The 25,317-nt window shown below is 45.3% G+C and overlaps 1 protein-coding gene across 9 annotated transcripts in view; it reads left to right on the forward strand.

Annotated features, from left to right (window-relative positions):
• Positions 1-25,317, forward strand: part of BBS4 (Bardet-Biedl syndrome 4) — a 119,475-nt gene that overhangs the window by 37,776 nt on the left and 56,382 nt on the right. For 7 of the 9 annotated variants that reach the window (XM_054041745.1, XM_054041747.1, XM_054041748.1 and 4 more), the window contains one exon: positions 9,466-9,545. The exons of 1 other annotated variant lie outside the window; for it this stretch is intronic. In XM_054041745.1, the coding sequence (XP_053897720.1) occupies positions 9,466-9,545 (80 nt within the window). Of the gene's footprint in view, positions 1-9,465; positions 9,546-16,910; positions 16,986-25,317 lie in introns of those variants that run through there. One more of the 9 variants, XM_054041750.1, reaches the window with a different exon arrangement.

Consider the following 25,317-nt stretch of genomic DNA (forward strand, 5'->3'; position numbering starts at 1 on the left):
CTCTCTAATAGTACAACTGTTCCATCTTTTTCAATTTTTTTCTCTTGCTAAAAAAAAATATTTGGGTACCAAAGTGTATACCCAATGTTAGCCCATCTGGATTTATCCAAGGTCTCTAATGGAGTTGCCAAGTTTCATTCCACTATAGAGATGCTATTAGAGACAGTACAGTAAGTAATGTACAGAGGGCTTTAATTTCAAGGCAGAATCACGTGCACAAACCCACCGTCAAATGAGAGGATTCAAAAATTAAATGGAGAAGTTTTATTTCTGAATTTCTTATTCCGATTGGCCTAGTTTATTGCAATAAGTAGTTAAATCAGCAGCTGAGAGAAACTCGGGTACAATCCCCTGTTGATGATGGCTGGAAGTGAGCATACTAAGACTGCTGCTTATTATAAATAAATTGGATAGCTTCCCTGTTATCTTGTCCTCCTCCTCATTTATCTTCACCGGCTGTCTCTCTTCATATGTCTAGATTGTAAGCTTTAGGGAAAGGATGATCTTTGTATTATATATGTATACCATGCCCAGCACAATGGGGTTCTGATTAGGACCTCTGGGTGCTACTGCATACAAATAATGCATTTAATAAGAAATCCTGATTCTGAAATGAAGTTCTTCTCTTCTGTTTGTACTCTCTCTCTCTCTCTCTCTCTCTCTCTCCCCGGTGTCCATGTTCTGGGATTTTGAGATTTGTGGTTTTGATCCCCATCTTTTAACGTGTCCTCTGTGTGGTGGTTCTCTCTTCCTCTTTACCCCATCTCCTTGTGACTCCTGTTTGCTTGCCTCTTGTCATGATTGGTGGCCTTCCTCCCAGTTTCACCTCAATCCACTAAAGCTTGGCTTTCAAAGCTCATTTGGGGGGGAAGGTGAAATGGAGCAGGGCTCAAAGTATCTCAAATAAACAGAGGTGCTAGGAGAGATGAGCATATTGAATGGGGCCATGACTCTGCCCCAGTTCAGTTCTTCATTCAGTGAGGCCAGCAGCTGAGAGCCTGGGTGCAGGAAGCATCTGTGAATCTCTTCTCCACCCCAAGAGGAATGTCTGGACATCCATTGATCAAAGCTCTGAGCTGGAACAATGCTAAGGTCCCCCAGTTGGCTGGCACAACTGAGAAAATGTGGGGGCAAGTGAAAAGTCAATTTGAAGGCCTGTGTACTCTAGCCATGTTCACAGTATAAAGGCAGTTCTTTTTGGCACCTGGCATCCTCTTCTTCTAGAGAGTGATTGCTGCTCTTGGAATCATTTCTCCTGATATTCCCTGTATTTGGAGCCTTTCAAGATATTTCTGACACTCCAGTGGCTTCATAAGCCTTTAATTAAAATTGAAGAGTGCTGTTTAATGGCTTGTATATAAATATGCTGCAATTACACAATATGAAGAATCACAAATAAATTAATTTCATGTGGATGTTTTCACAGAAGGTATGAATTCTGAGTTTCAGTCCTTGGAGAAAAATCTCTAATAGGGCAAGCAAAATGAAGAGAGATGACAGTGCTGCGAAGACACACAGTTCTGGACATCTTATACTGTTCTGTCTGTCTCTTCCACTACAATTAGTTTCTTAAAGGGACACTGTCAGAAAAATCACGTAGATGGAAGTGGGCTGTGCAATCAATCACTGGCCACCGGGAAAACAGTGAATCTGGACGGATTCCCCTTTTGATTCCATCAAACCACATCGGAGAATCTGGCATCTGCGTTGATTGAAGTATTTGAGCATAGGCTGAGGCCAAAATCGCTGCCTGATTCACTGAATGAGACTTGCATTTGTAATCTCATAAGAGAGAAGCCCAGAAGATTAGGATGAAAGTCACGGAGCAGTCTCCCTCCTTAACACAGAGGTAAAAATTCAGACCAACTCTGACCTGGGTCTTGGACAAACTGCTTCACAGAGAACAGTCTGTTTTATATCTGGCTGGAATGCTGTAGAACCTGTGTGAGCAGCTTGATAAATGTACTCCACTGAATCTGGCAAGGGCCCAGCCACATTCAATAGTCTCTCTCAGTGCTGAGAAGACCATGAGATCAAGTCAAGTGAGAGTATATGTTTCGGTCTCCAATTAGGATGGAATTCCAAATACATAGTATGCCATGTAGAGGTGTCCAATGTGCTGCTATAATAAATAGTTTCTGATCTTTTTTCAAATTCATTAGAGGGTTGAGACATGGTGAGAGATAAAAAGACTTCCTTTAAAAAGTGGAAGTCAAATTCTAGTGAGACAAATAGAAAGGAGCATAAACACTGCCAAATTAAGTGCAAGAATGTAATAAGAAAAGCCAAAGAGGAGTTTGAAGAACGGCTAGCCAAAAACTCCAAAGGTAATAACAAAATGTTTTTTAAGTACATCAGAAGCAGGAAGCCTGCTAAACAACCAGTGGGGCCCCTTGATGATCGAGATACAAAAGGAGCGCTTAAAGACGATAAAGTCATTGCGGAGAAACTAAATGGATTCTTTGCTTCAGTCTTCACGGCTGAGGATGTTAGGGAGATTCCCAAACCTGAGCTGGCTTTTGTAGGTGACAAATCTGAGGAACTGTCACGGATTGAAGTGTCACGAGAGGAGGTTTTGGAATTAATTGATAAACTTAACATTAACAAGTCACTGGGTCCAGATGGCATTCACCCAAGAGTTCTGAAAGAATTCAAATGTGAAGTTGTGGAACTGTTAACTAATGTTTGTAACCTGTCCTTTAAATTGGCTTCTGTACCCAATGACTGGAAGTTAGCTAATGTAACACCAATATTTAAAAAGGGCTCTAGAGGTGATCCCGGCAATTACAGACCGGTAAGTCTAACGTCTGTACTGGGCAAATTAGTCGAAACAATAGTTAAGAATAAAATTGTCCGACACATAGAAAAACATAAACTGTTGAGCAATAGTCAACATGGTTTCTGTAAAGGGAAATCGTGTCTTACTAATCTATTAGAATTTTTTGAAGGGGTCAACAAACATGTGGACAAGGGGGATCCAGTGGACATAGTGTACTTAGATTTCCAGAAAGCCTTTGACAAGGTCCCTCACCAAAGGCTCTTATGTAAATTAAGCTGCCATGGGATAAGAGGGAAGGTCCTTTCATGGATTGAGAACTGGTTAAAAGACAGGGAACAAAGGGTAGGAATTAATGGTAAATTCTCAGAATGGAGAGGGTAACTAGTGGTGTTCCCCAAGGGTCAGTCCTCGGACCAATCCTATTCAACTTATTCCTAAATGATCTGGAGAAAGGGTAAACAGTGAGGTGGCAAAGTTTGCAGATGATACTAAACTGCTAAAGATAGTTAAGTCCAAAGCAGGCTGTGAAGAACTTCAAAAAGATCTCACAAAACTAAGTGATTGGGCAACAAAATGGCAAATGAGGGTGGAGATGGATGGCAGGAGAGAGATCACTTGATCATTGCCTGTTAGGTTCACTCCCTCTGGAGCACCTGGCATTGGCCACTGTCGGTAGACAGGATACTGGGCTAGATGGACCTTTGGTCTGACCCCGTACGGCCTTTCTTATGTTCTTATGGTGCCCCCATTCATCTATGCTCTTTGACCTCTCACTGCAACTCTCATGGATTGGTCTGGTCAAACCCTGCTATTTAGGCTATTACGAAGTCTCTGTATGTGTAGGTGACACACTGCTGTTGCTTGCCAGCCCAGCTCACTCTAGTTCAGATGTTCTGAGAGCTGATAGGTAAGGTCCCATGGGAATCAAGACTGAGGGGAAAAACAACTGAGGAGAGTTGGCAGTTTTTCAAAGGGACACTATTAAGGGCCCAAAAGCAAGCTATTCCGCTGGTTAGGAAAGATAGAAAATGTGGCAAAAGACCACCTTGGCTTAACCACGAGATCTTGCACGATCTAAAAAATAAAAAGGAGTCATATAAAAAATGGAAACTAGGACAGATTACAAAGGATGAATATAGGCAAACAACACAGGAATGCAGGGGCAAGATTAGAAAGGCAAAGGCACAAAATGAGCTCAAACTAGCTACGGGAATAAAAGGAAACAAGAAGACTTTTTATCAATACATTAGAAGCAAGAGGAAGACCAAAGACAGGGTAGGCCCACTGCTTAGTGAAGAGGGAGAAACAGTAACAGGAAACTTGGAAATGGCAGAGATGCTTAATGACTTCTTTGTTTCGGTCTTCACCGAGAAGTCTGAAGGAATGCCTAACATAGTGAATGCTAATGGGAAGGGGGTAGGTTTAGCGGATAAAATAAAAAAAGAACAAGTTAAACATCACTTAGAAAAGTTAGATGCCTGCAAGTCACCCGGGCCTGATGAAATGCATCCTAGAATACTCAAGGAGCTAATAGAGGAGGTATCTGAGCCTCTAGCTATTATCTTTGGAAAGTCATGGGAGACGGGAGAGATTCCAGAAGACTGGAAAAGGGCAAATATAGTGCCCATCTATAAAAAGGGAAATAAAAACAACCCAGGTAACTACAGACCAGTTAGTTTAACTTCTGTGCCAGGGAAGATAATGGAGCAAGTAATTAAGGAAATCATCTGCCAACACTTGGAAGGTGGTAAGGTGATAGGGAATAGCCAGCATGGATTTGTGAAGAACAAATCATGTCAAACCAATCTGATAGCTTTCTTTGATAGGATAACGAGCCTTGTGGATAAGGGTGAAGCGGTGGATGTGGTATACCTAGACTTTAGTAAGGCATTTGATACGGTCTCGCATGATATTCTTATCGATAAACTAGGCAAATACAAATTAGATGGGGCTACTATAAGGTGGGTGCATAACTGGCTGGATAATCGTACTCAGAGAGTTGTTATTAATGGTTCCCAATCCTGCTGGAAAGGCGTAACGAGTGGGGTACCGCAGGGGTCTGTTTTGGGACCGGCTCTGTTCAATATCTTCATCAACGACTTAGATATTGGCATAGAAAGTACGCTTATTAAGTTTGCGGATGATACCAAACTGGGAGGGATTGCAACTACTTTGGAGGACAGGGTCATAATTCAAAATGATCTGGACAAATTGGAGAAATGGTCTGAGTTAAACAGGATGAAGTTTAACAAAGACAAATGCAAAGTGCTCCACTTAGGAAGGAAAAATCAATTTCACACATACAGAATAGGAAAAGACTGTCTAGGAAGGAGTACGGCAGAAAGGGATCTAGGGGTTATAGTGGACCACAAGCTAAATATGAGTCAACAGTGTGATGCTGTTGCAAAAAAAGCAAACATGATTCTGGGATGCATTAACAGGTGTGTTGTGAGCAAGACACGAGAAGTCATTCTTCCGCTCTACTCTGCTCTGGTTAGGCCTCAGCTGGAGTATTGTGTCCAGTTCTGGGCGCCGCATTTTAAAAAAGATGTGGAGAAACTGGAAAGGGTCCAAAGAAGAGCAACAAGAATGATTAAAGGTCTTGAGAACATGACCTATGAAGGAAGGCTGAAAGAATTGGGTTTGTTTAGTTTGGAAAAGAGAAGACTGAGAGGGGACATGATAGCAGTTTTCAGGTATATAAAAGGGTGTCATAAGGAGGAGGGAGAGAACTTGTTCACCTTAGCCTCTAAGGATAGAACCAGAAACAATGGGTTTAAACTGCAGCAAGGGAGGTCTAGATTGGACATTAGGAAAAAGTTCCTAACTGTCAGGGTGGTTAAACACTGGAACAAATTGCCTAGGGAGGTTGTGGAATCTCCGTCTCTGGAGATATTTAAGAGTAGGTTAGATAAATGTCTATTAGGGATGGTCTAGGCAGTATTTGGTCCTGCCATGCGGGCAGGGGACTGGACTCGATGACCTCTCGAGGTCCCTTCCAGTCCTATAATCTATGAATCTATAATCATCAATATAGAAAAATGCCTGGCTATTGAACCAGTAGTCCTTGAGGCAGAGAAAAAAACAATTTGCGGTATGCCTTTTCTTTGTAGTTAGGGACACTGAAACAGCTAGGGATTCATATCCTTTCCTGTTGTATCTGTAAATTATCTCCCTTTCCTTCAGAAAATGCACACTGACCCCTGGCACTGGAAAGATCTCTGTTAGCTGTGAAAGTGAATATAGTCAAGATGGTTACTCTTCCTTGTTTTATCTATCGTACTACTATGCTCTTTATCAAAATATCTTTTTTGAGAAAATTAGCTCTCTTATCTGTTTGGAAAGGTGGGAAACCTAACTTAAAGTGGTCTGTCTTTTGTGGCCTTGGAGAGATGGGAGGACTAGAACGCTCTAATTTTAAACTGTATTACTAGGCTTTCTTGCTCAGTGCAGTACAACACTGGCAAAGTATATTACAGTTTTGACTATGGCTATTACAGTTTTGACTATTGATGATCCTATCAGGCTAATATGTATTGGGATTTAGAACTGGGTAGTGGCCAATTTACTACACCTTTTGTGATTTACAGTATCTTAGTTTATAACCTTGCCAACAATGTCCTATAAGGAGAAGGTTTTGTTGGACTATTGCATCGTAAATAACTTGCACATGAAGGACATTATAGAACTGCAGGCATCCTGCATAACTGAAGAGGATTGCAAAGTGACAGCTCTACCCTGCCAGACCTCCTAATGAATCAACAACTTTGAACAAATCAAGAACTATTTAAGCAACAACTTAACTCTGCCCTTGTAGTGACCCAAAGGAGGAAAAAAAAAGGAAACCCTTCAAAACTTAGGCTCAAGTAATCGGGGACCACAAATGCTAAAATGCCTTAAACATAATTAAGGATATGATTTAACATGGAGGTCATGGAAATAATAAATTCCATGACTTTACCGGATTTCCGTGACTTCTTTGGCTTCAGCTGTCAGTGGCTGTGTGCCCGCATGGCTGCGACCAGGGCTGGAGCTGGGACTGTGCACGGCTGCACTGGAGCTGCAGCTGTGCACCTGCAGCTGGAGCCAGGGCTGTGTGCCCGTGGCTGGAACTGGGGCTGTGCACCCCTGCAGCTGGGGCTTGGGCTGTCAGTTCCCCCATGCCCCATGACAGGACTTGGGCTGTCAGTCCCCCCCTCCCACCATGGGGCTCCAGCTGTCATTCTCTTCCCCCCCCCACTTCCAACCCTCCCCCCGTTTATTTTTAGTAAAAGTTACAGACAGGTCATGGCCTCCCATGAATTTTTGTTTATTCCCCGCAACTTGTTTGTGAATTTTACTAAAAATAACAGTGACAAAATCTTAAACATAATTATAGGGTCATTGCATAGTGCCACAACAGGGCAGAGTTAGGGTTGTTTGGGTGCCCAAATGTGCATTTCCACACCTTAACATATTTTGACTTCTTTTAAGTCTAACTCTGAATTTCCTGGGCTTAAAATTCTAATTTTTTGCAGTAATTAAATCGTCCCTGTAGTGTGTGTTATCGTAGAATATCAGGGTTGGAAGGGATCTCAGGAGGTCATCTAGTCCAGCCCCCTGCCCAGACAGATTTTTACCCAAGTTACTGATGTGTTCTGTTCTTAACTGTACTGCCATTTTAACAAAGATTTGTCTGGAAATGTAGTGTGAAAAGCAAATTGGCTTTTAAAATTTTTTTCCATTTCAATTATTCGAAGTGGTGTTTGTAACACAGCTGGAGAAACTTGTCAGCTAAAATGGAGATGGGGGGGCGGGAAATTGTGGTGTTTTCACTTGTTTTTAACCTGCATTCTTTAAGTACTCTCTGCGTCTCACATGTTGTAACAGTGAGCTGTGAGAGACTGCCACAGTGGTAGTATAGAATGCATGTTTCCTATTCGCTGCAAATCATAAAGTTAAAAGTAAATTAGTAAATTACATTAGTAAAGTTAAAAGTTTCTAAAAGATGATAATACTTGGATCTCCTGCCATGATCCACTCTGGATTTCTGAAATCTGCTGGATTCCCTCTTTCTCCTATCTGATCTTGACCTGTGCTGAAAGCTGGTGGCAGTTGCTATGGAAAATTTAAAGTGGTATTCCTATCTGTCTGTGCTGTCATTATGAAAGCCAAGTGCACACCTCTATTTGACAGTTGTATAGATGGATCTGCATTCCATGGGGTGAGGACAGGGAGGAATGTGTCCTAGTGCTCTATCATCCTTTCTGCTGCTGCAACAATCTTTGCCTTGCTTTGCTTCTACTCGTCTGTCATTATACTGACTTGAAAACATTTAGCTTTTTTGCCAGTTGCTATGGTTACTTCTGGGCTGCCAGCATCTGCACTGCAGAAATGAGAAACAAATAATATATTCCAAGTCTTAAAGAAATGTACAGGAATGGGTTAAACTTTTAAACCCAACATGAGCATTACCAGCCAAGCAATACCCATTTGTGATTTGCCATGACTGCTGCAGGCTCCTAACAATTGATTTACTGAAGCATATTTCTCTTTCTTCTTCACTACATCAAAAAGATTTTTCATCAGTGGCTTCACCATATCCCACAAAGGTGTGACATTTTGTAATCTTGCACAGTTTCAAAGAACTAATTTGACTTCTTTAAATTATTAACCGCTTCCTTAGCATGTCTATTCCCCAAGCTCTTTCTGTGTCTGTGGAAGCCCAAAACCGAACAAACCACTGTTGGCATTAGACCAGCGTTTCTCAAACTAGGGTCCACGAGGGTATTCCAAGGGTCCGCGGGCCCCGCTGATCAACTTCCCTCCCCTTCCCTCCCTCATCTTCTCCCCCTCCCTCCTATCACCTTCTGCATGCCGGGGAACAGCTGAGGGAAGTGGTGCAGTGGGGGCAGGGCCTGGAGCTGTGTGGGGGCTTGGGGGTCAGTGAAAAAATTTTGAATCAAAATTGGGGGTCCTCAGATTGCTAAAATTTGAGAACCTCTGCATTAGACTACAATGTATGCAAAGGCAAGGTGTTGGCATTGCTTGCTCCAGCAAGCTGCACTGGAAGGAGCAGATGTCTCACGTCTTATGAAGTGCTATTGTTCGGATTTTCAGTGAAAGAGGCTTATTTAGGCTATTCATTGAACAGTATGGTCTATCTATCCGTTTGGAAGTCCTTTTGCTTTCTAACACTTAAAGGCAGACTCCCAGCTTTGAGTCAAGAGACTAATAGTGCTCCCTGGTGCAGATCTAGTTTAGGTTGTCCTGCATGTGGAGATTTTCCTTACCAAAGAGAAATTTTTCTGGCCTGATGTGTGTAGGGTGACCAGATAAGTGTGAAAAATTGGGACACTTTTTGGTGGGGGGGGGTGCGGGAAGCATAGTTGCTTGTATAAGGCCTTGTCTACACTGGGGGGGAGTGATCGACCTAAAATACGCAACTTCAGCTACGAGAATAGCATAGCTGAAGTCGACGTATCTTAGTTCGACTTATCTTGCGTCCTCACGGCGCAGGGTTGATTGCCGCGGCTCCCCCGTTGACTTTGCTTCCGGGGGGTAGTGTAGACGTACTCTAAAACACAGCCTCTAAAATCGGGATGGTCCCAATAATATTGGGGCATCTGGTTACCCTACATGCGTGAGTGTTCTCTGCTGGATCATTTCTCAATGTTGTGTATGTTCTGCTAATGTTTTCCACACAGTGCCAGAGCTGCCAATCTTGGAGAGAAGGAACTGGCTGATACACCTGCACTATATCCGCAAAGATTATGATGCATGTAAGGTAAGAACTGGTCATTGGGAAATGGTTTACTTGTTTCATTGTTTAGTTCCTAAGCCAGATCTGTATTTTCTATAGGAAGTCTGAGTTGTGGTAAACATGTTCGGCTAGGGTCTCAGCTGGTGTTAATATGTGTAGCTCTATTGATCTCAATGGAGCTACGACAATTTATAGTACTTAACGATCTAGACCTCTGGTTAGCATTTCTAGGTATAAAACCTAAGGGGAAAAAATGGTATTTGCGGAATTACTCTTCTTAGGTAGAGAGTAGTATGGGTCCCAACTACATTCTTTCCTGAATTGACAGAAAATGTAGGTAAAGCAAATGTGAAAACTACTTTTTGTCTGTCTATATTTTGCCTTGTTTACAAATCTGTACAGTTTTAAGTTCTTCAAGTGCTTGCGTATGTGCATTCACAGTAAGTATAGGCATGCCTTGTGCACCAGTGCGAGAGAGTTTTCCCTAGCAGTAACCATAGGGAAGGCCCCATCCCTGGTCACACTCCTACTTACCGTTGGTGGTCAGATCATTGGTGCTCTTTGAACTACTACTCAATCTAACTAGTGTTTCTCAAAAGCCTTTGGACTTATTTTCTTTTCTTTTTTCCTTTATAATTTTAAGTTTATTTCATTTGATTTAGTGCTACTTTAGGGATTTTTCCAGCTGGCGGGTCCCTGGGATTCAAACCGTGCCTAGAATTCAAGAAGTTTACACCTGTTAATGACCCTCACTCCTACTGCCTCAAGTATTTGGGTGATGGCCACATCAGAGATGGGTGCTTTATCTTTCATGGCTTAAAGACTAGAACTAAGACACTAAAGCCACCTTGTTCATCTAAAGGAAGCTCTTTGAAGTGCTCCTCCGGTCATATCAGCTGAAAGAGGTCTCGGAAGATCCCCATCTCTGGGTCCGTCCTTTTCAAGGCCTAGAGAATCAGAGTTGTAGCCTCAAAAGTCCAAGCAAAAGTCTGCATCCAGCTTCTCGGCGTCTAGGGTGCAGGACTCCTCCCACAGAGGGTCAGTCAGGTACCAAAGGTAGAGGGTGCCCTGTGCCTTTCTACTCCTCGGTACCGGGTCACTCAGAGACCTAGGTCATCAGCTCCGGTGCCCTCTCAGGGACCATCAAGACAGGCTACTTTGGTGACAGATCAGTCTTCCCTGATCACTACAGATCAGCCGCTCATGTTGGTATCAACTATGATGGAGGCTTACATCACGGCTAGAGATTTACTATGCCTGTTGGTGCTGCCATTGTCTTTGCTTCAGAGCGAAGACCTTGTGCAGTACCAATGCAGCCTTCTAGAATAGATCATCGGCACCACGTCATTCATCCATAGCACTGTTTGCCTTGGGCTTGATACTGCCCCCTAGTGTGGAACTGGCTCTGGATTCCTTACACCATATATTAACAGCAGCCAGGAAGCCATCCATGCTGCCACTGGTACCATGCTTCTGACATAGGTCCTGATTAAGATTGCCAAAGACCCCTCCAGCTAACACGCCACCCTTTTTCTCCAAGTCATCATCAAACTCTGAAGTCAACTTTCAGGTGTCCTGGTACCCAAAGTCTAAAGCTTACTCTAGTAATTGCTGTCATTATTGTGGCTTTGAGAAGAGATTGTCCAAGAATTGGGACGCTTGGGCCAGACAAGCCTGGGGCCTGGTATTGTACCAGGGGAGTGGCCTTAATAGTTGCCTTGGGGGAAAACACCTCACGCCTCTTCCTCATCACCTGACGAGGTCCTGGTATGGGAGGCATCATCCCCAGTACTGGATGACTAAAGTATGCCAGGAGTTACTCAGGAGAATGGCAGCCTCTCTGGAACTTGTAGAGGAGAATACACACAAGCTCATTGACATTCTCCATCTTTCTGCGGAAAAGTAGCCCTGCCTATGAACAATGCCATCATGCAGCCAGCTGAAACAATATGGCAGACCTCTTCCTCCATTCCTCTGGTGGCCAAATTAATGGATCAGAAATACCAGGCTCCATCCCTGGAGTTTGAATAGTTCTGTCTACATCCTAGCTGTGGCCACAGTGAATGGGAGAAGTTGTCAGGGCCAAGCTAAGACTACCTCCAGGAGAAAAAAGACTAAAAAAGCTTTGTCTTTGGCAGAAAAAATTATTCTATGCCAAGTCTACAACTCTGGATTGCCAACTATCATACCTTTTGGTTGTGCTATGACTTGTCCAACTGAGAAGCCATATCCCACTTTGTCACCAAGCTGCCTGAAGATTCAAGGGAGCAGTTTGAATTCGTCATGGCTGAGGATCGCTTCATCACTCATTCAGCTCTGCAGACTTTCCTGAATGTGGTAGATTGCAGCCAGGATCATGGCGACAACTGTAAGAATGCACAAGTCCTCCTGACTGCATCTCTGAAGAATTGCAATAGACAACTGAGGATTTCCCCTTCAAAGGGTATTCCTTGTTATCATCCAAAATAGATCAGGCTTTGCATACCCTGAAGGACTCGAGAATAGTTCTGAAATCCTTGGGCCTCTACTGGCAACGACGAGGACAAAATATCATTCTCCATACCAATCTAGACATCAATGCTACCTCTTCTGTCAGGTTGACAAGCCTAAGAAAAAGCAAAGATTGCAGAAGACATAGATGCCTTCCACTTCCTTCGGGTTCGAGGCATCCCATGGGCTTGAAGCAGTAGATTTGACTCTTTTATGTAGAGGACAGCATGTCCCCCAACCTAGATCTCTCTGGCCCTTCCCTGCATTTCCAGGTCAGGTTATTGCATTTCCTACATGCCTGGTGCAGTCCATCACCTTGGACAAATAGGCGATAAGTACAGTGGAATCAGGATATACCTTGCATTTCCTTGCTATTCCCACCCCTTTTCCCAGTCCCTCTTTAGGGATCCCTGTCATGAGTCTGTACTAAGGCAAGAAGTGCAGATTCTACATTCTTTGGGAGCTATAGAAGAAGTGCCCCCTCCTCAGTGGTCAGGGTTTTTTATTCCCAACACTTTCTCATTCTCAAAGCCACAGGAGGTCTCATATCAATCCTAAATCTTTGGAACCTGAACAGGTATGTCAAGATGACGTTCTGGATGGTTTCCCTGGCCACAATTATCTTTTCTCTAGGTCCAGGAGACTGGTTATTTCAACATCTTCCAAGACATTTCTGCCTCTCTCCAGGTTTCAAACTCCGCAGGACCTATGTGTGTTCCTCAAGGAGCATCCCTGGACCACTGTAAGGGATTGCCTCAGGATTCTAGATCATGAGGTGGCATGTATATACGTCACCCCGCACACCAGACTTCAGACCGCTGCAGGCATGGGTCAGCTCGGTCTATCATCCTCAAATTCACCTCTGAGATGAGCTATTTTGTGTTTCAGACACCATGTTGTCTTCTCTGAACTGGTGGCTGAGCCAACCCAACATGTGCAAAGGAATTGCCTTCTCTCCCATCAATGACTATGGTAACACATGCCTTAGCCATGGGATGGGGAGCACATCTGTGATAAATGAAGGGGGGGAGATAGCTCCCTTTTATGGATACGCAGCCAGCCAATTAGCTACAAAATCCCTGTTGATAGCTGTTCTCTACTTGCTTTACCTGTAGAGGGTTAAAAAAGCCGATAGGTAAAAGGAAGGAGTGGACACCTGACCAAAAGAGTCAATGGGAGGGCTAGAACTTTTTAGAATCGGGGAAAAAAACTTTCCCTTTGTCTGTCTCTGGTTGTTCTCTCAGAGAGGAGACGCAGAGCAGCAATGCTGTAAGACACTTTAAGCCAGGTATGGAAAAGACCATCAGATCATACCTAGAAACTCCTCATTTGAAACCCCAGATATGTAAGTAGATCAAGAAATGTCTAGGAAGACAGAATTAGGTTTATCTCTTTTATTTCTTTATGGCTTGTGGACTCCTCTGTGCTAACCCCAGGTGCTTTTGTTTTGCTTGTAACCTTTAAGCTGGACCTCAAGAAAACCATCCTACTGGCCATGCTGGGGTGAACAGAACCAAAGACTGTTTGGGGAAGTCATTTCACTGGGAGGGAATGGGCAAGGACATTTCTATCTATGTCCAGTCTTGTGAGGTGTGCTAGAGGGTGGGAAAGCCCCAAGACCAGGTCAAGGCCCCTCTCCAGCCACTCTCCATCATTGAGGTTCCATTTCAGGGTGTAGCTGTGGATATTCTGGGCCCTTTCCATAAAAAGACACCCAGAGAAAAGCTGTACATACTGACTTTCATGGATTTTGCCACCCGATGGCCAGAAGCAGTAGCTCTAAGCAACACCAGGGCTAAAAGCGTGAGCCAGGCATTGGCAAACATTTTTGCCAAGGTAGGTTGGCCCTCCGACATCCTTACAGATTCAGGAACTAACTTCTTGGCAGGGACCATGAAACGTCTTTGGGATGCTTATGGGGTAAACCACTTGGTTGCCACCCCTTACCACCATCAAACGAATGGCCTAGTAGAAAAATTTAATGGGACTTTGGGGGCCATGATATGTAAATTTGTAAATGAACACTCCAATGATTTGGATCTAGTATTGCAGCAGTTGCTCTTTGCCTACAGGGATGTACCACATCCCCGTTTGGGATTTTCAACCTTTGAACTCGTTTATGGCCACAAAGTTAAAGGACCATTACAGTTGGTGAAGCAGCAATGGGACGGGGTTACATCTTGTCCAGGAACTTAACGTTTTGTAACCAACCTGCAAAACACCCTCAAAGACTCTCTAACCCTTGCTAGGGAAAACCTACAAGAGCAGAAGGCCTAGTATGATAAACGTGCCAGAGAACGTTCCTTCAAAGTAGGTGACCAAGTCATGGTCCTGAAACTGCTCCAGGCCAATAAGATGGACGCATCGTGGGAGGGGCCATTTATGGTCCGAGAGCGCCTGGGAGCTATTAATTACCTCATAGCATTCCCAGGCCCTACCCTAAAACCTAAAGTATACCATGTTAATTTTCTAAAGCCCTTTTATTCCTGAGAAATCAAGGTTCTCCAGTTTACAGCTCAGGAGAGAGATGACGCTGAGTGACTTGAAGGAGTGTACTATGAAGGAAAAAGCAACAGTGGCGTAGGGCATAAGCAGCAACAGCAAATCCAGGAGCTGCGCACCAGCTTCACGCCAATGTTTTCAGCCACCCCAGGACAAACAAAACGGGTATACCACTCCATTGACACAGGTGATGCTTGCCCATTTAGAGCCCAACCCTACCGGATGGCTCCTGAAGCCAAAACCTCAATAGAAAAGGAGATCAAGGACATGTTACAGATGGGTGTAATCCTCCCCTCTGAGAGTGCAAGGGCCTCCCCAGTGGTTCTGGTTCCCAAACCCGATGGGGAAATCCGCTTTTGCATGGACTACTGTAAACTAAATGTTGTAACTCGCCCAGAAAACTATCTAATGCCATGCACAGATGAGCTATTGGAGAAACTGGGACCTGCCCAGTTCATCTCCATCTTAGACTTAACTAAGGAGTACTGGCAAGGGCTGCTAGATGACCCCGCCAAGGAAAGGTCAGCCTTCATCACCCATGTAGGGCTGTATGAATTTAATGTGCTCCCTTTCAGACTGCAAAATGCACCCGCCACCTTCCAGAGACTGGTGATAACCTTCTGGCTGGAGTTGGGGAATTTGCAGTCGCCTAGCTTGATGATGAGGCTGTATTCTCAGATTCCTGGGTAGAACACCTGGAACATCTCCAAGCTGTCTTCCAGCACATAAGGGAGGCAGGATTAACCGTTCAGGCTAAAAAGTGTCAAATAGGCCTAAACAGGGTAACATACCTTGGACACCAGGTGGGTCAAGGAACTATCAACCCCTAAAGGCTAAAGTAAATGCTATCCAAAATTGGCCTGTCCTTAAGTCAAAGACGCAGGTCCAATCCTTCTTCAGCTTGGGCGGGTATTACAGACGATTTATACCACACTACAGCCAAATTACCACGCCACTGACAGACCTGACTAGGAAAAAGCAGCCAAATGCAATTCAGTGGACTGAAAAGTGTCAGAAAGCCTTTAACCAGCTTAAAGTGGCCCTTACGTCTGACCCTGTACTAAGGGCCCTGCACTTCAACAAATCTTTCATCGTAATCACAGATGCGTCCGAGCGTGATGTAGGAGCAGTTTTAATGCAGGAAGGACCAGGTCAACAATTCTATCCTGTCATGTTCCTCAGCAAAAAACTTTCTGAGAAGGAAAGCCACTGGTCAGTCTCAGAAAAAGAATGTTACACCATTGTGTATGCTCTGGAGAAGCTACGCCCATACATTTGGGGACGGCGTTTCCACCTGCGAACTGACCATGCTGTACTGAAGTGGCTTCACACAGTCAAAGAAACTAACAAAAAACTTCTTCGGTGGAGTTTAGCTCTTCAGGACTTTGATTTTGAAATACAACACATTTCAGGAGCCTCTAACAAAGTGGCTGATGCACTTTCCTGGGAAAGTTTCCCAAAATCAGCCTGGTAAAAATGTTCCTGTATTCTAAGTCATTGTAGTCTTTGAAATGTGAAAAATACTGTTTAGTTCTTCATGTAATTCGTAGTAAAATTAGAGGTGCATGTATCTTATTAACTCTGTTTCTTAAACCTCCAGGAAGAAATCCCAGCCGGTGTGGACCCGACCTGAACCAGTCTGGCCAGCACCGTCTATGATTTGGGGGGGAGGGGGCGTATTATAAATGAAGGCGGGGTAGCTCCCTTTTATGGACACCCAGCCAGCCAGTTAGCTACAGAATCCCTGTTAGTAGCTGTTCTCTACTTGCTCTACTCTGTAAAGGGTTAAAAAAGCCCATAGGTAAAAGGAAGGGAGTGGGCACCTGACCAAGAGAGCCAATGGGAGGGTTAGAACTTTTTAAAATCGGGGAAAAAACTTTCCCTTTGTCTGTCTCTGGTTGTTCTCCCAGAGAGGAGAGACAGAGCAGCAATGCTGTAAGATGGTTTAAGCCAGGTATGGAAAACCATCAGATCATACCTAGAAACTCCTCATTTGAAATCCCAGATATGTAAGTAGATCAAGAAATGTCTAGGAAGATGCAATTAGGTTTATCTCTTTTATTTATTTATGGCTTGTGGACTCCTCTGTGCTAACCCCAGGTGCTTTTGTTTTGCTTGTAACCTTTAAGCTGGACCTCAAGAAAACCATTTTTGATGCTTAATTATTATATTTGTTCTTTTTAAATCTAGCAAGAGCCTAAGTTCCAGATGTATTTTTTTCTTTTTGTTTTTAATAAAATTTACCTTTTTTAACAACAGGATTGGGTTTTTGTGTCCTAAGAGGTTTGTGCATATGTTGTTTAACTAGCTGGTGGCAACAGCTGTTCTTTTGTTTTTGTTTTTCTTTCTCAGCTCTTCCCCGGAGGGGGTGTGTGAAAGGAGGGTACCCACAGGAAGGAATTCACAAATGAGCCTTCCTTGTTTCTCAAAGGGGTTCTGCATTTGGGCGGTGGCAGCATCTACCCATCCAAGGTCAGAGAGAAGTTGTAACCTTGGGACTTTAATACAAGCCTGGAGTGGCCAGTATTAATTGTTAGAATCCTTGCGGGTCCCCACCTTCTGCACTCGAAGTGCCAGAGTGGGGAATTAGCTTTAACAACATCCAAGCCCTGTCCAGGCCCAGGGGTTGTGGACTGCCCACTAAGCCAAGCTCCATATAAATGTTTGAGTTGCAAGTGATACTTTATGCATGTTAGTAGTTCCAGTCTCACATCCAAGGCAAGACTGTCCAGGTTCTCACCGATAACACCATAGTAGTGTTTTATGAGAACAAGCAAGGTTGCGCCAGACCCAACAGCCTTTGCCAGGAGGCAGTCAAGTTATGGAACTTGTTTATTTGGAACTCAGTCACTCTCAAGGCATCTCACCTACTAGGGGTTCAAAATGGCCTGGTGCATTGTCTGTGCAGATCCTTCAACGTGGACCACAAACGTCTCTCAACATGAACTTTCTAGTTTGGGTGTTTCACGTAGGGGGCTTTCTGTCTGTGGGACTATTTATGACTCGGTCAAACAGGAGGTGTCCCCATTTCTCTTCCAAGGCAAGTCACAGACGTGGGTCAGTATTGAAACCTTTCCTGTTTCCGGGGGACGAGGACCTCCTCTATGTGTTCTCACTAGTGCTCCGATTCCCAGGGTCTTCATCAAACTCAAGCAAGATCACAGCAGAATGATCCTTATTTCTCCAGCTTGTCCAAGAAAGACTTGGTATTCAGACCTCCACAAACTGTCCTCTCGGGAACCCTTACCATTGCCAGTGACCAAAGACCTCCTAATCATAGAATATCAGAGTTGGAAGGGACCTCAAGAGGTCATCTAGTCCAACCCCCTGCTCAAAGCAGGACCAATTCCCAGCTAAATCATCCCAGCCAGGGCTTTGTCAAGCCGGGCCTTAAAAACCTCCAAGGAAGGAGACTCCACCACCTCCCTAGGTAACGCATTCCAGTGTTTCACCACCCTCCTAGTGAAATAGTTTTTCCTGATATCCAACCTGGACCTCCCCCACTGCAACTTGAGACCATTGCTCCTTGTTCTGTCGTCTGCCACCACTGAGAACAGCCGAGCTCCATCCTCTTTGGAACCCCCCTTCAGGTAGTTGAAGGCTGCTATCAAATCCCCCCTCATTCTTCTCTTCTGGAGACTAAACAATCCCAGTTCCCTCAGTCTCTCCTCATAAGTCATGTGCTCCAGACCCCTAATCATTTTTGTTGCCCTTCGCTGGACTCTTTCCAATTTTTCCACATCCTTCTTGTAGTGTGGGGCCCAAAACTGGACACAGTATTCCAGATGAGGCCTCACCAATGTCGAATAAAGGGGAACGATCACGTCCCTCGATCTGCTGGCAATGCCCCTACTTATACAGCCCAAAATGCCGTTAGCCTTCTTGGCAACAAGAGCACACTGTTGACTCATATCCAGCTTCTCGTCCACTGTGACCCCTAGGTCCTTTTCTGCAGAACTGCTACCTAGCCATTCGGTCCCTAGTCTGTAGCAGTGCATGGGATTCTTCCGTCCTAAGTGCAGGACTCTGCACTTGTCCTTGTTGAACCTCATCAGGTTTTTTTCGGCCCAATCTTCTAATTTGTCTAGGTCCCTCTGTATCCGATCCCTACCCTCTAGTGTATCTACCACGCCTCCTAGTTTAGTGTCATCTGCAAACTTGCTGAGAGTGCAGTCCACACCATCCTCCAGATCATTAATAAAGATAATGCAGAACCATGCATCCATGCTGCACCTGAATCCTCTAGTACTGCACCTCACCACTGATGAATCATGCTGTTGGGTGCAGAGGAAGTGCATTGGTCATTTGCTGTCCAGAACGTTCTTCTTAATAGCAGAAAACCTTCCCCCAGAGCTGCCTACCTAAGTGGAAACATTTCTCCATTTGGGGAGCCTCCCATAATGTGTGTCCAACTCAGGCCAGCATTCAGACAATCCTAGACTGTCTTTTGCAAATTAGAATTCAGTCTAGCATTCAGCTCTGTTAGGGTACATCTGGTGGCCATTTCAGCTTTCCATCCTCTGATAAATGGCAAGACTGTCTTAACTCACCCCATCACTTTCAGATTCTTGAATGGTCTGGAGAGATTATTCCCACCGGTCTGAAAACCAGTACCTTCCTGGGATTTGAATTTGGTGTTGTCTGCACTAATGGAACCTCTCTTCAAGTCTTTGGTGTTATGCTCTTTTTTGCACCTATCAGCAAAGGTATCATTTTTAGTGGTCATTACTTATGTCAGGAGGTAGGTGAACTGAATGAATTGGTCACTGATTTACCGTATACTGTTTTCTACAAAGTCCATCTTAGATCACACCCTCACTTCCTCTCCAAGGTGATCTATGAATTCCCATGAACCAATTTATGTACCTGCCAGTTTTCTTTCCAAAACTGCATGCACACAGGGTGAGAGAAGGCTCACCACTCTCGATGTTTGTCGCTTGTTGGCTTTTTACCTGCATAGGAATGTATGTGGCACCATCTAGTCACAACTCAGAGACTTTCCAAATGGATCACCAGCTGCATCGCGGTGGCTTATGTTGCTAAAGGAGTAATGCTTCCGGATAGACTCACAGTGCACTCAAGCAGAGCACATGCAACCTCAGCAGCATTTCTGGCACATGTCCCATCGTGGACATCAGTACAGCAACAACATGGTCCTCAGATCATGCTTTCACCAGACATTATGCGCTCTCTGCCACTTCAAGGTAAGATGCAAATATAGCAAGGTGGTCCTACAATCTCTCTTCCAATGAGGCTCCGAGCTCTACCTTGTGAGGTATACCATGTACCTACAGTGTAATTGACATATGCAAGCACTCAAATAAGAAAAAACAGTTACTTACCTTCTCGTAACTGTTCTTCAAAATGTGTTGCATATATCCATTACATGACCCACTCTCCTTCCCTGATGCATCAGAATCTACTAACAGGTTCCAGTGTGAAGGAACTGAAGGTGGAGCAACTCTGCCCTTTATATCTTGCTCATAGCACAAAGAGCTAGATAGTGAGCAGGGCCACCCCTACATGTACCACTAAGGAAGACTCTCTGGCACCGGTGCACAAGGCATATACACACCTGTAGTGTAATTGACATACAACACATCTTGAAGAACAGTTATTCTTAACTGTGGTTTTTTTTCCCCCCAGTTGATTCTCCTTGCAGCCTTGTAAAACTCAAATATCAAAATGAATACAGGATTCCCTTTTTTTCTAGTGACAAATAGGTTTTCCCAGATAATTATAACTCTATTGCATAGTGCAGAGTCTCTCAAAGATGCTGCAGAGGCAACAGAAAGACATTGCATTGGGCAAACACCTCCCATAAGAGAGTGAGAGGAAAGGTCTTGACTTTGCTTGATTGAAGGTCATTCGTTTTACACATAATATGTTGCACCTTTTGATATGTCTTCAGTTTGGTGAATTAGGCTGGAACTGTTCAGTGGTGCAGAACTGTAACGCAGAGCAGACAAAGAGTATAGTAAGTCATTTAAACAGTATGTTCTCTAGACAAGATTAACACAGTTCATTAAAGGGGACCTGCAAAGGAGTAGGAGGAGGGGAATTGGCGGTTGGATTGGTTTTTTGCTACTCCTGCTTGTTTCCCTCCTTCTCCCCACCTCCCTTTTAGAAATGTCAGGGATGTCCGGTCTTGGCTTTCCCTTGTCTTTGTTGGAGAACTTCTTGGCTGACTGAGAGCTCACTCAGCTACTAATTGAAGGTGCACTTTGAATCTTTAACACAGAAAGCTTTTCTCTCAAATCTTGGCGTTAAATAGGTGTAAACAAAATCAGTGCTGACAGTCTGAATAAAAATCACTTCCCCTCTCTATTAAGCTGGTTGCATTTAAAGAGGAACAAACCTAACTTTCTTTTCCTTTCTAGATCAGTTGTGAAGCAGCAGCTCTCACACTGGTCTGTGAAGCCCCAATAGTCTGTAAAGTCTTGGTGGCTCACAAAATGAAACATTGAGAACAAAGTCAGAAGGATTGGTCAGGGCTACGGCCTACGAAAGGATATCCCTTTCTCTCTTGCTCATGAATGTGCTCATGTGCACACACCTGTGGGTACATGCTCACAAAGCAGACTCCAGAAAGAAGTATATAAAGGTCTAGTGTCTTAAAGAATGAGGGAATGAATGGATCAGCCCCTCCCATTGTCACAGCCACAGTGATATAGTCCACTGCAGACCATGAGGTTTAAATAGTGTTTGGGTTATTCCTTAAAAATCCATTATTGCACAGATATTTATTGAATGAACAGTTGCCAGGGCCGGTGCTACCATTAAGGCGAACTAGGCAGTTGCCTAGGGCGCCAAGATTTGGGAGCGGCAAAAAGTGGTGCCCCCAATTTTTTTTTTTTTTTTTTTTTTTTACAGCGTTCCTTCCCGAGCGCGCAGTCGCCGCTCCACTTCTCCCGCCTCCCAGGCTTGCAGTGCCAATCAGCTGTTTGGCGCCACAAGCCTGGGAGGGGCTTGTGCTTGGGGAGGAGGCGGAGCAGAGGTGAGCTGGGGTGGGGAGCTGCCGCGCGGCTCCCGGGGGGGGGAGGTGCTGTGGGGAGGGTACCTCAGGCCGGGGGGGTGGGTGGGAAGCTGCCACAGGGCTGGGGCGGGGCGCAAGGTGGAAGTTTCTCCTAGGGCGCAAAACTTCCTTGCACCGGCCCTGACAGTTGCCCTGTCAAGGCTTAGTTAAGAAGTGACTCTGATCTGTAAACTCTGATGGCAACAATCATTTCTTTATCAGCTCTTGGAGAGAGGCATCCTCCTTTGCATTAGTTCTTGATTTTCATAACTTTGACCTGAATTCTGCCTGACTTTTCCCCCCGACTTCTGTCTATTAAAGAGTTTTTAAAATCCCCATATTTTCCAATGATGCTAAGCATCATTGCAGAATGACTTGTTCCGTCACCTACACCTTCCAGAAATGAAAGGGTTAACTTGATTAATACTTTTACACTTCCACTCCCTCCAATTTTGTTTTGGTGTTTCTGAGGGTTTTTTTGGTAAATTTTACTGCTTGTTGAAATAAGAGACTGATGGTACTGGCTGTTAAATCCTGATGCCTTGGAAGCCGGCCAGATGCAAGACAAACTTCTGTACACAGCCCTAGGCTGTGACACCCTCTGCTATTCCTATACAGTCAGTAGCATAGGCATTGGTGCCAGACTGTGTTCAGTAGTTTTGTGATGCAGATACACACTTACCCAAGAGTAAACAGAGATTGTCAAAGACTTCACTTTGGGTATGTCTACACTACGGGATTAATCCGAATTTATATAATTCGAATTTGGGAAACAGATTGTATAAAGTCGAATGTATGCGGCCACACTAAGCACATTACCGGGGCTAGCGTCGATTTCTGGAGCGTTGCACTGTGGGTAGCTATCCCATAGCTATCCCATAGTTCCCGCAGTCTCCCGCACCCATTGGAATTCTGGGTTGAGATCCCAGTGCCTGATGGGACAAAAAACATTGTCGCAGGTGGTTCTGGGTACAGCCTCACCCCTCCCTCCCTCCTCCCTGCATGAAAGCAACGGACGGCAGACAACCATTTCGCGCCTTTTTTCCTGGGTGAACACTGCAGACTCCATACCACGACAAGCATGGAGCCCACTCAGCTCAAGACAGCAGTCATGAACATTGTAAACACCTCGCACGTTCTCGTGGAGTTTATGCTGAGCCAGGACCAGAAAAACGAGGCGAGGAGGCAGCGGCGGCGGCAGCACAGCGACAAGCGTGATGAGGACATGGACATGGACACGGACACAGAATTCTGTCAAACCGCGGGCCCCGGTGCTTTGGAGATCATGTTGTTAATGGGGCAGGTTCTATCCATGGAACGCCGATTCTGGGCAAGGGAAACCAGCACAGACTGGTGGGACCGCATAGTGTTGCAGGTGTGGGATGATTCCCAGTGGCTGCGGAACTTTCGCATGCGTAAGGGCACTTTCATGGAACTTTGTGACTTGCTGTCCCCTGCCCTGAAACGCCAGAATACCAAGATGAGAGCAGCCCTCACAGTTGAGAAGCGCGTGGCGATAGCCCTGTGGAAGCTTGCAACGCCAGACAGCTACCGGTCAGTCAGGAATCAATTTGGAGTGGGCAAATCTACTGTGGGGGCTGTTGTGATGCAAGTAGCCAAAGCAATCACTCAGGTGCTGCTACGAAAGGTAGTGACTCTGGGAAATGTGCAGGCCATAGTGGATGGCTTTGCTGCAATGGGATTCCCTAACTGTGGTGGGGCGACAGATGGAACCCATATCCCTATCTTGGCACCGGAGCACCAGGGTACCCAGTACATAAACCGCAAGGGGTACTTTTCAATGGTGCTGCAAGCACTGGTGGATCACAAGGGATGTTTCACCAACATAAACGTGGACTGGCCGGGAAGGGTTCATGACGCTCTCGTCTTCAGGAACACTACTCTGTTTAAAGGGCTGCAGCAAGGGACTTACTTTCCGGACCAGAAAATAACCGTTGGGGATGTTGAAATGCCAATAGTTATTCTTGGGGACCCAGCCTACCCCTTAATGCCATGGCTCATGAAGCCATACGCAGGCAGCCTGGACAGGAGTCAGGAGCTGTTCAACTACAGGCTGAGCAAGTGCAGAATGGTGGTAGAATGTGCATTTGGCCGTTTAAAAGGTCGCTGGCGATCATTATTGACTCGCTCAGACCTCAGCCAAACCAATCTCCCCATTTTTATTTCTGCTTTCTGCATGCTCCACAATCTCTGTGAAAGTAAGGGGGAGACCTTTATGGCGGGGTGGGAGGCTGAGGCAAATCGCCTGGCTGGTGATTACGCGCAGCCAGACACCAGGGCGATTAGAAGAGCACACCCGGAAGCGCTGTGCATCAGAGAAGCTTTGAAAACCAGTTTCATGACTGGCCAGGCTACAGTGTGAAATATCTGTTTGTTTCTCCTTCATGAAAACCCGCCCCCTTTATTGACTCATTCTCTGTAAGGACATGGAACATGGGGAGGGGGAAGGGGGGTTATACAGGGGCTGTAGCGGCACTCTGTTTTCCTGCAGCCGTTCCTGAAGCTCCACCAGACGCCGGAGCATGTCTGTTTGCTCACGCAGCAGCTCCAGCGTTGCATCCTGCCTCCTCTGATCTTCCTGCCGCCACCTCTCATCTCGAACGTCCCTCCTGTCCTCACGTTGGTCCCTCCTGTCCTCACGTTGGTCCCTCCTGTCCTCACATTCACTGGCTTCTTTCCTATACTTTGAAACCATGTCCTTCCACTCATTCAGATAATCTCTGTTACTGCGGGTGGATTCCATGATTTCTGCGAACATCTCGTCTTGCGTCTTCTTTTTCCGATGCCTTATCTGTGATAGCCTTCGGGACGGAGGAGGGAGGCTTGAAGAATTTGCAGCTGCTGTAGGGAGGGGAAAAAAGAGAGAATTTTTTAAAAAGATACATTTTGCAGAACAATGCTTATACTCTTTCACGGTGACCAACACTATTCACATTACATAGCACATGTGATTTCTGTGCAAGGTCGCATTTTGCCTCTTAATACTGAGTGCCTGTGGCTTTGCTGCTAGAGATCACAGGTCCGGGCAACAGAATTCGGCTTGCATGCGGCCATGGTAAGCCATTGTCTTTCGGCTTCTGCGCCCTCCTTTCCCACATACCAAGCAAAGCCCGTTGAGTGCTGCGGTTTTCCTGTTAACATTCAGCAGCAGCAGAAAACAAACTACCCCCCCCCCATCCAATTCTCTGGATGATCGCTTTATCCCTCCCCCCACCGCGTGGCTGGTATCAGGGAAGATCCCTGCAGGAACCAAACTAACCCCCCAGCCCCTCCCTCCCGCCATGAATTCTCTGGGATGATCGCTGTACCCCTCCCCCAACCGCGTGGCTGGTAACAGGGAAGATCCCTGCTAGCCAAACGCGAAAAGCTCAGGGCCAATTTCCCCCCCTGCGCTTGGCTAACTGCAAAGAAGGATTTCTTTTCAGCCACAGGCAAACAGCCCATTAGGAACGGCCACCTCTGTCCCCTTAATTAAGTTCCCGTATTTCAACCAGGTTACCATGAGCGATATCACTCTCCTGAGGATTACACAGCAAGATAAAGAGCGGATGTTGCTTGAATGCCAGCAAACACCGGGACCATACGCTGCCAGGCTTTGTCAGGCAATGATACCAGATTACTTGCTGCAAGCATGGCGTGGTCAAGTGTCCTACCATGGAGGACAGAATAAGGCTGCACTGCCCAGAAACCTTGTGGCAAGGCTTTTGGGGTACCTCCAGGAGAGCTTCATGGAGATGTCCCTGGAGGATTTCTGCTCCATCCCCAGAC

The sequence above is a fragment of the Malaclemys terrapin genome, chromosome 10 (assembly GCF_027887155.1).
Source record: "Malaclemys terrapin pileata isolate rMalTer1 chromosome 10, rMalTer1.hap1, whole genome shotgun sequence".
Taxonomy (NCBI): domain Eukaryota; kingdom Metazoa; phylum Chordata; order Testudines; family Emydidae; genus Malaclemys; species Malaclemys terrapin.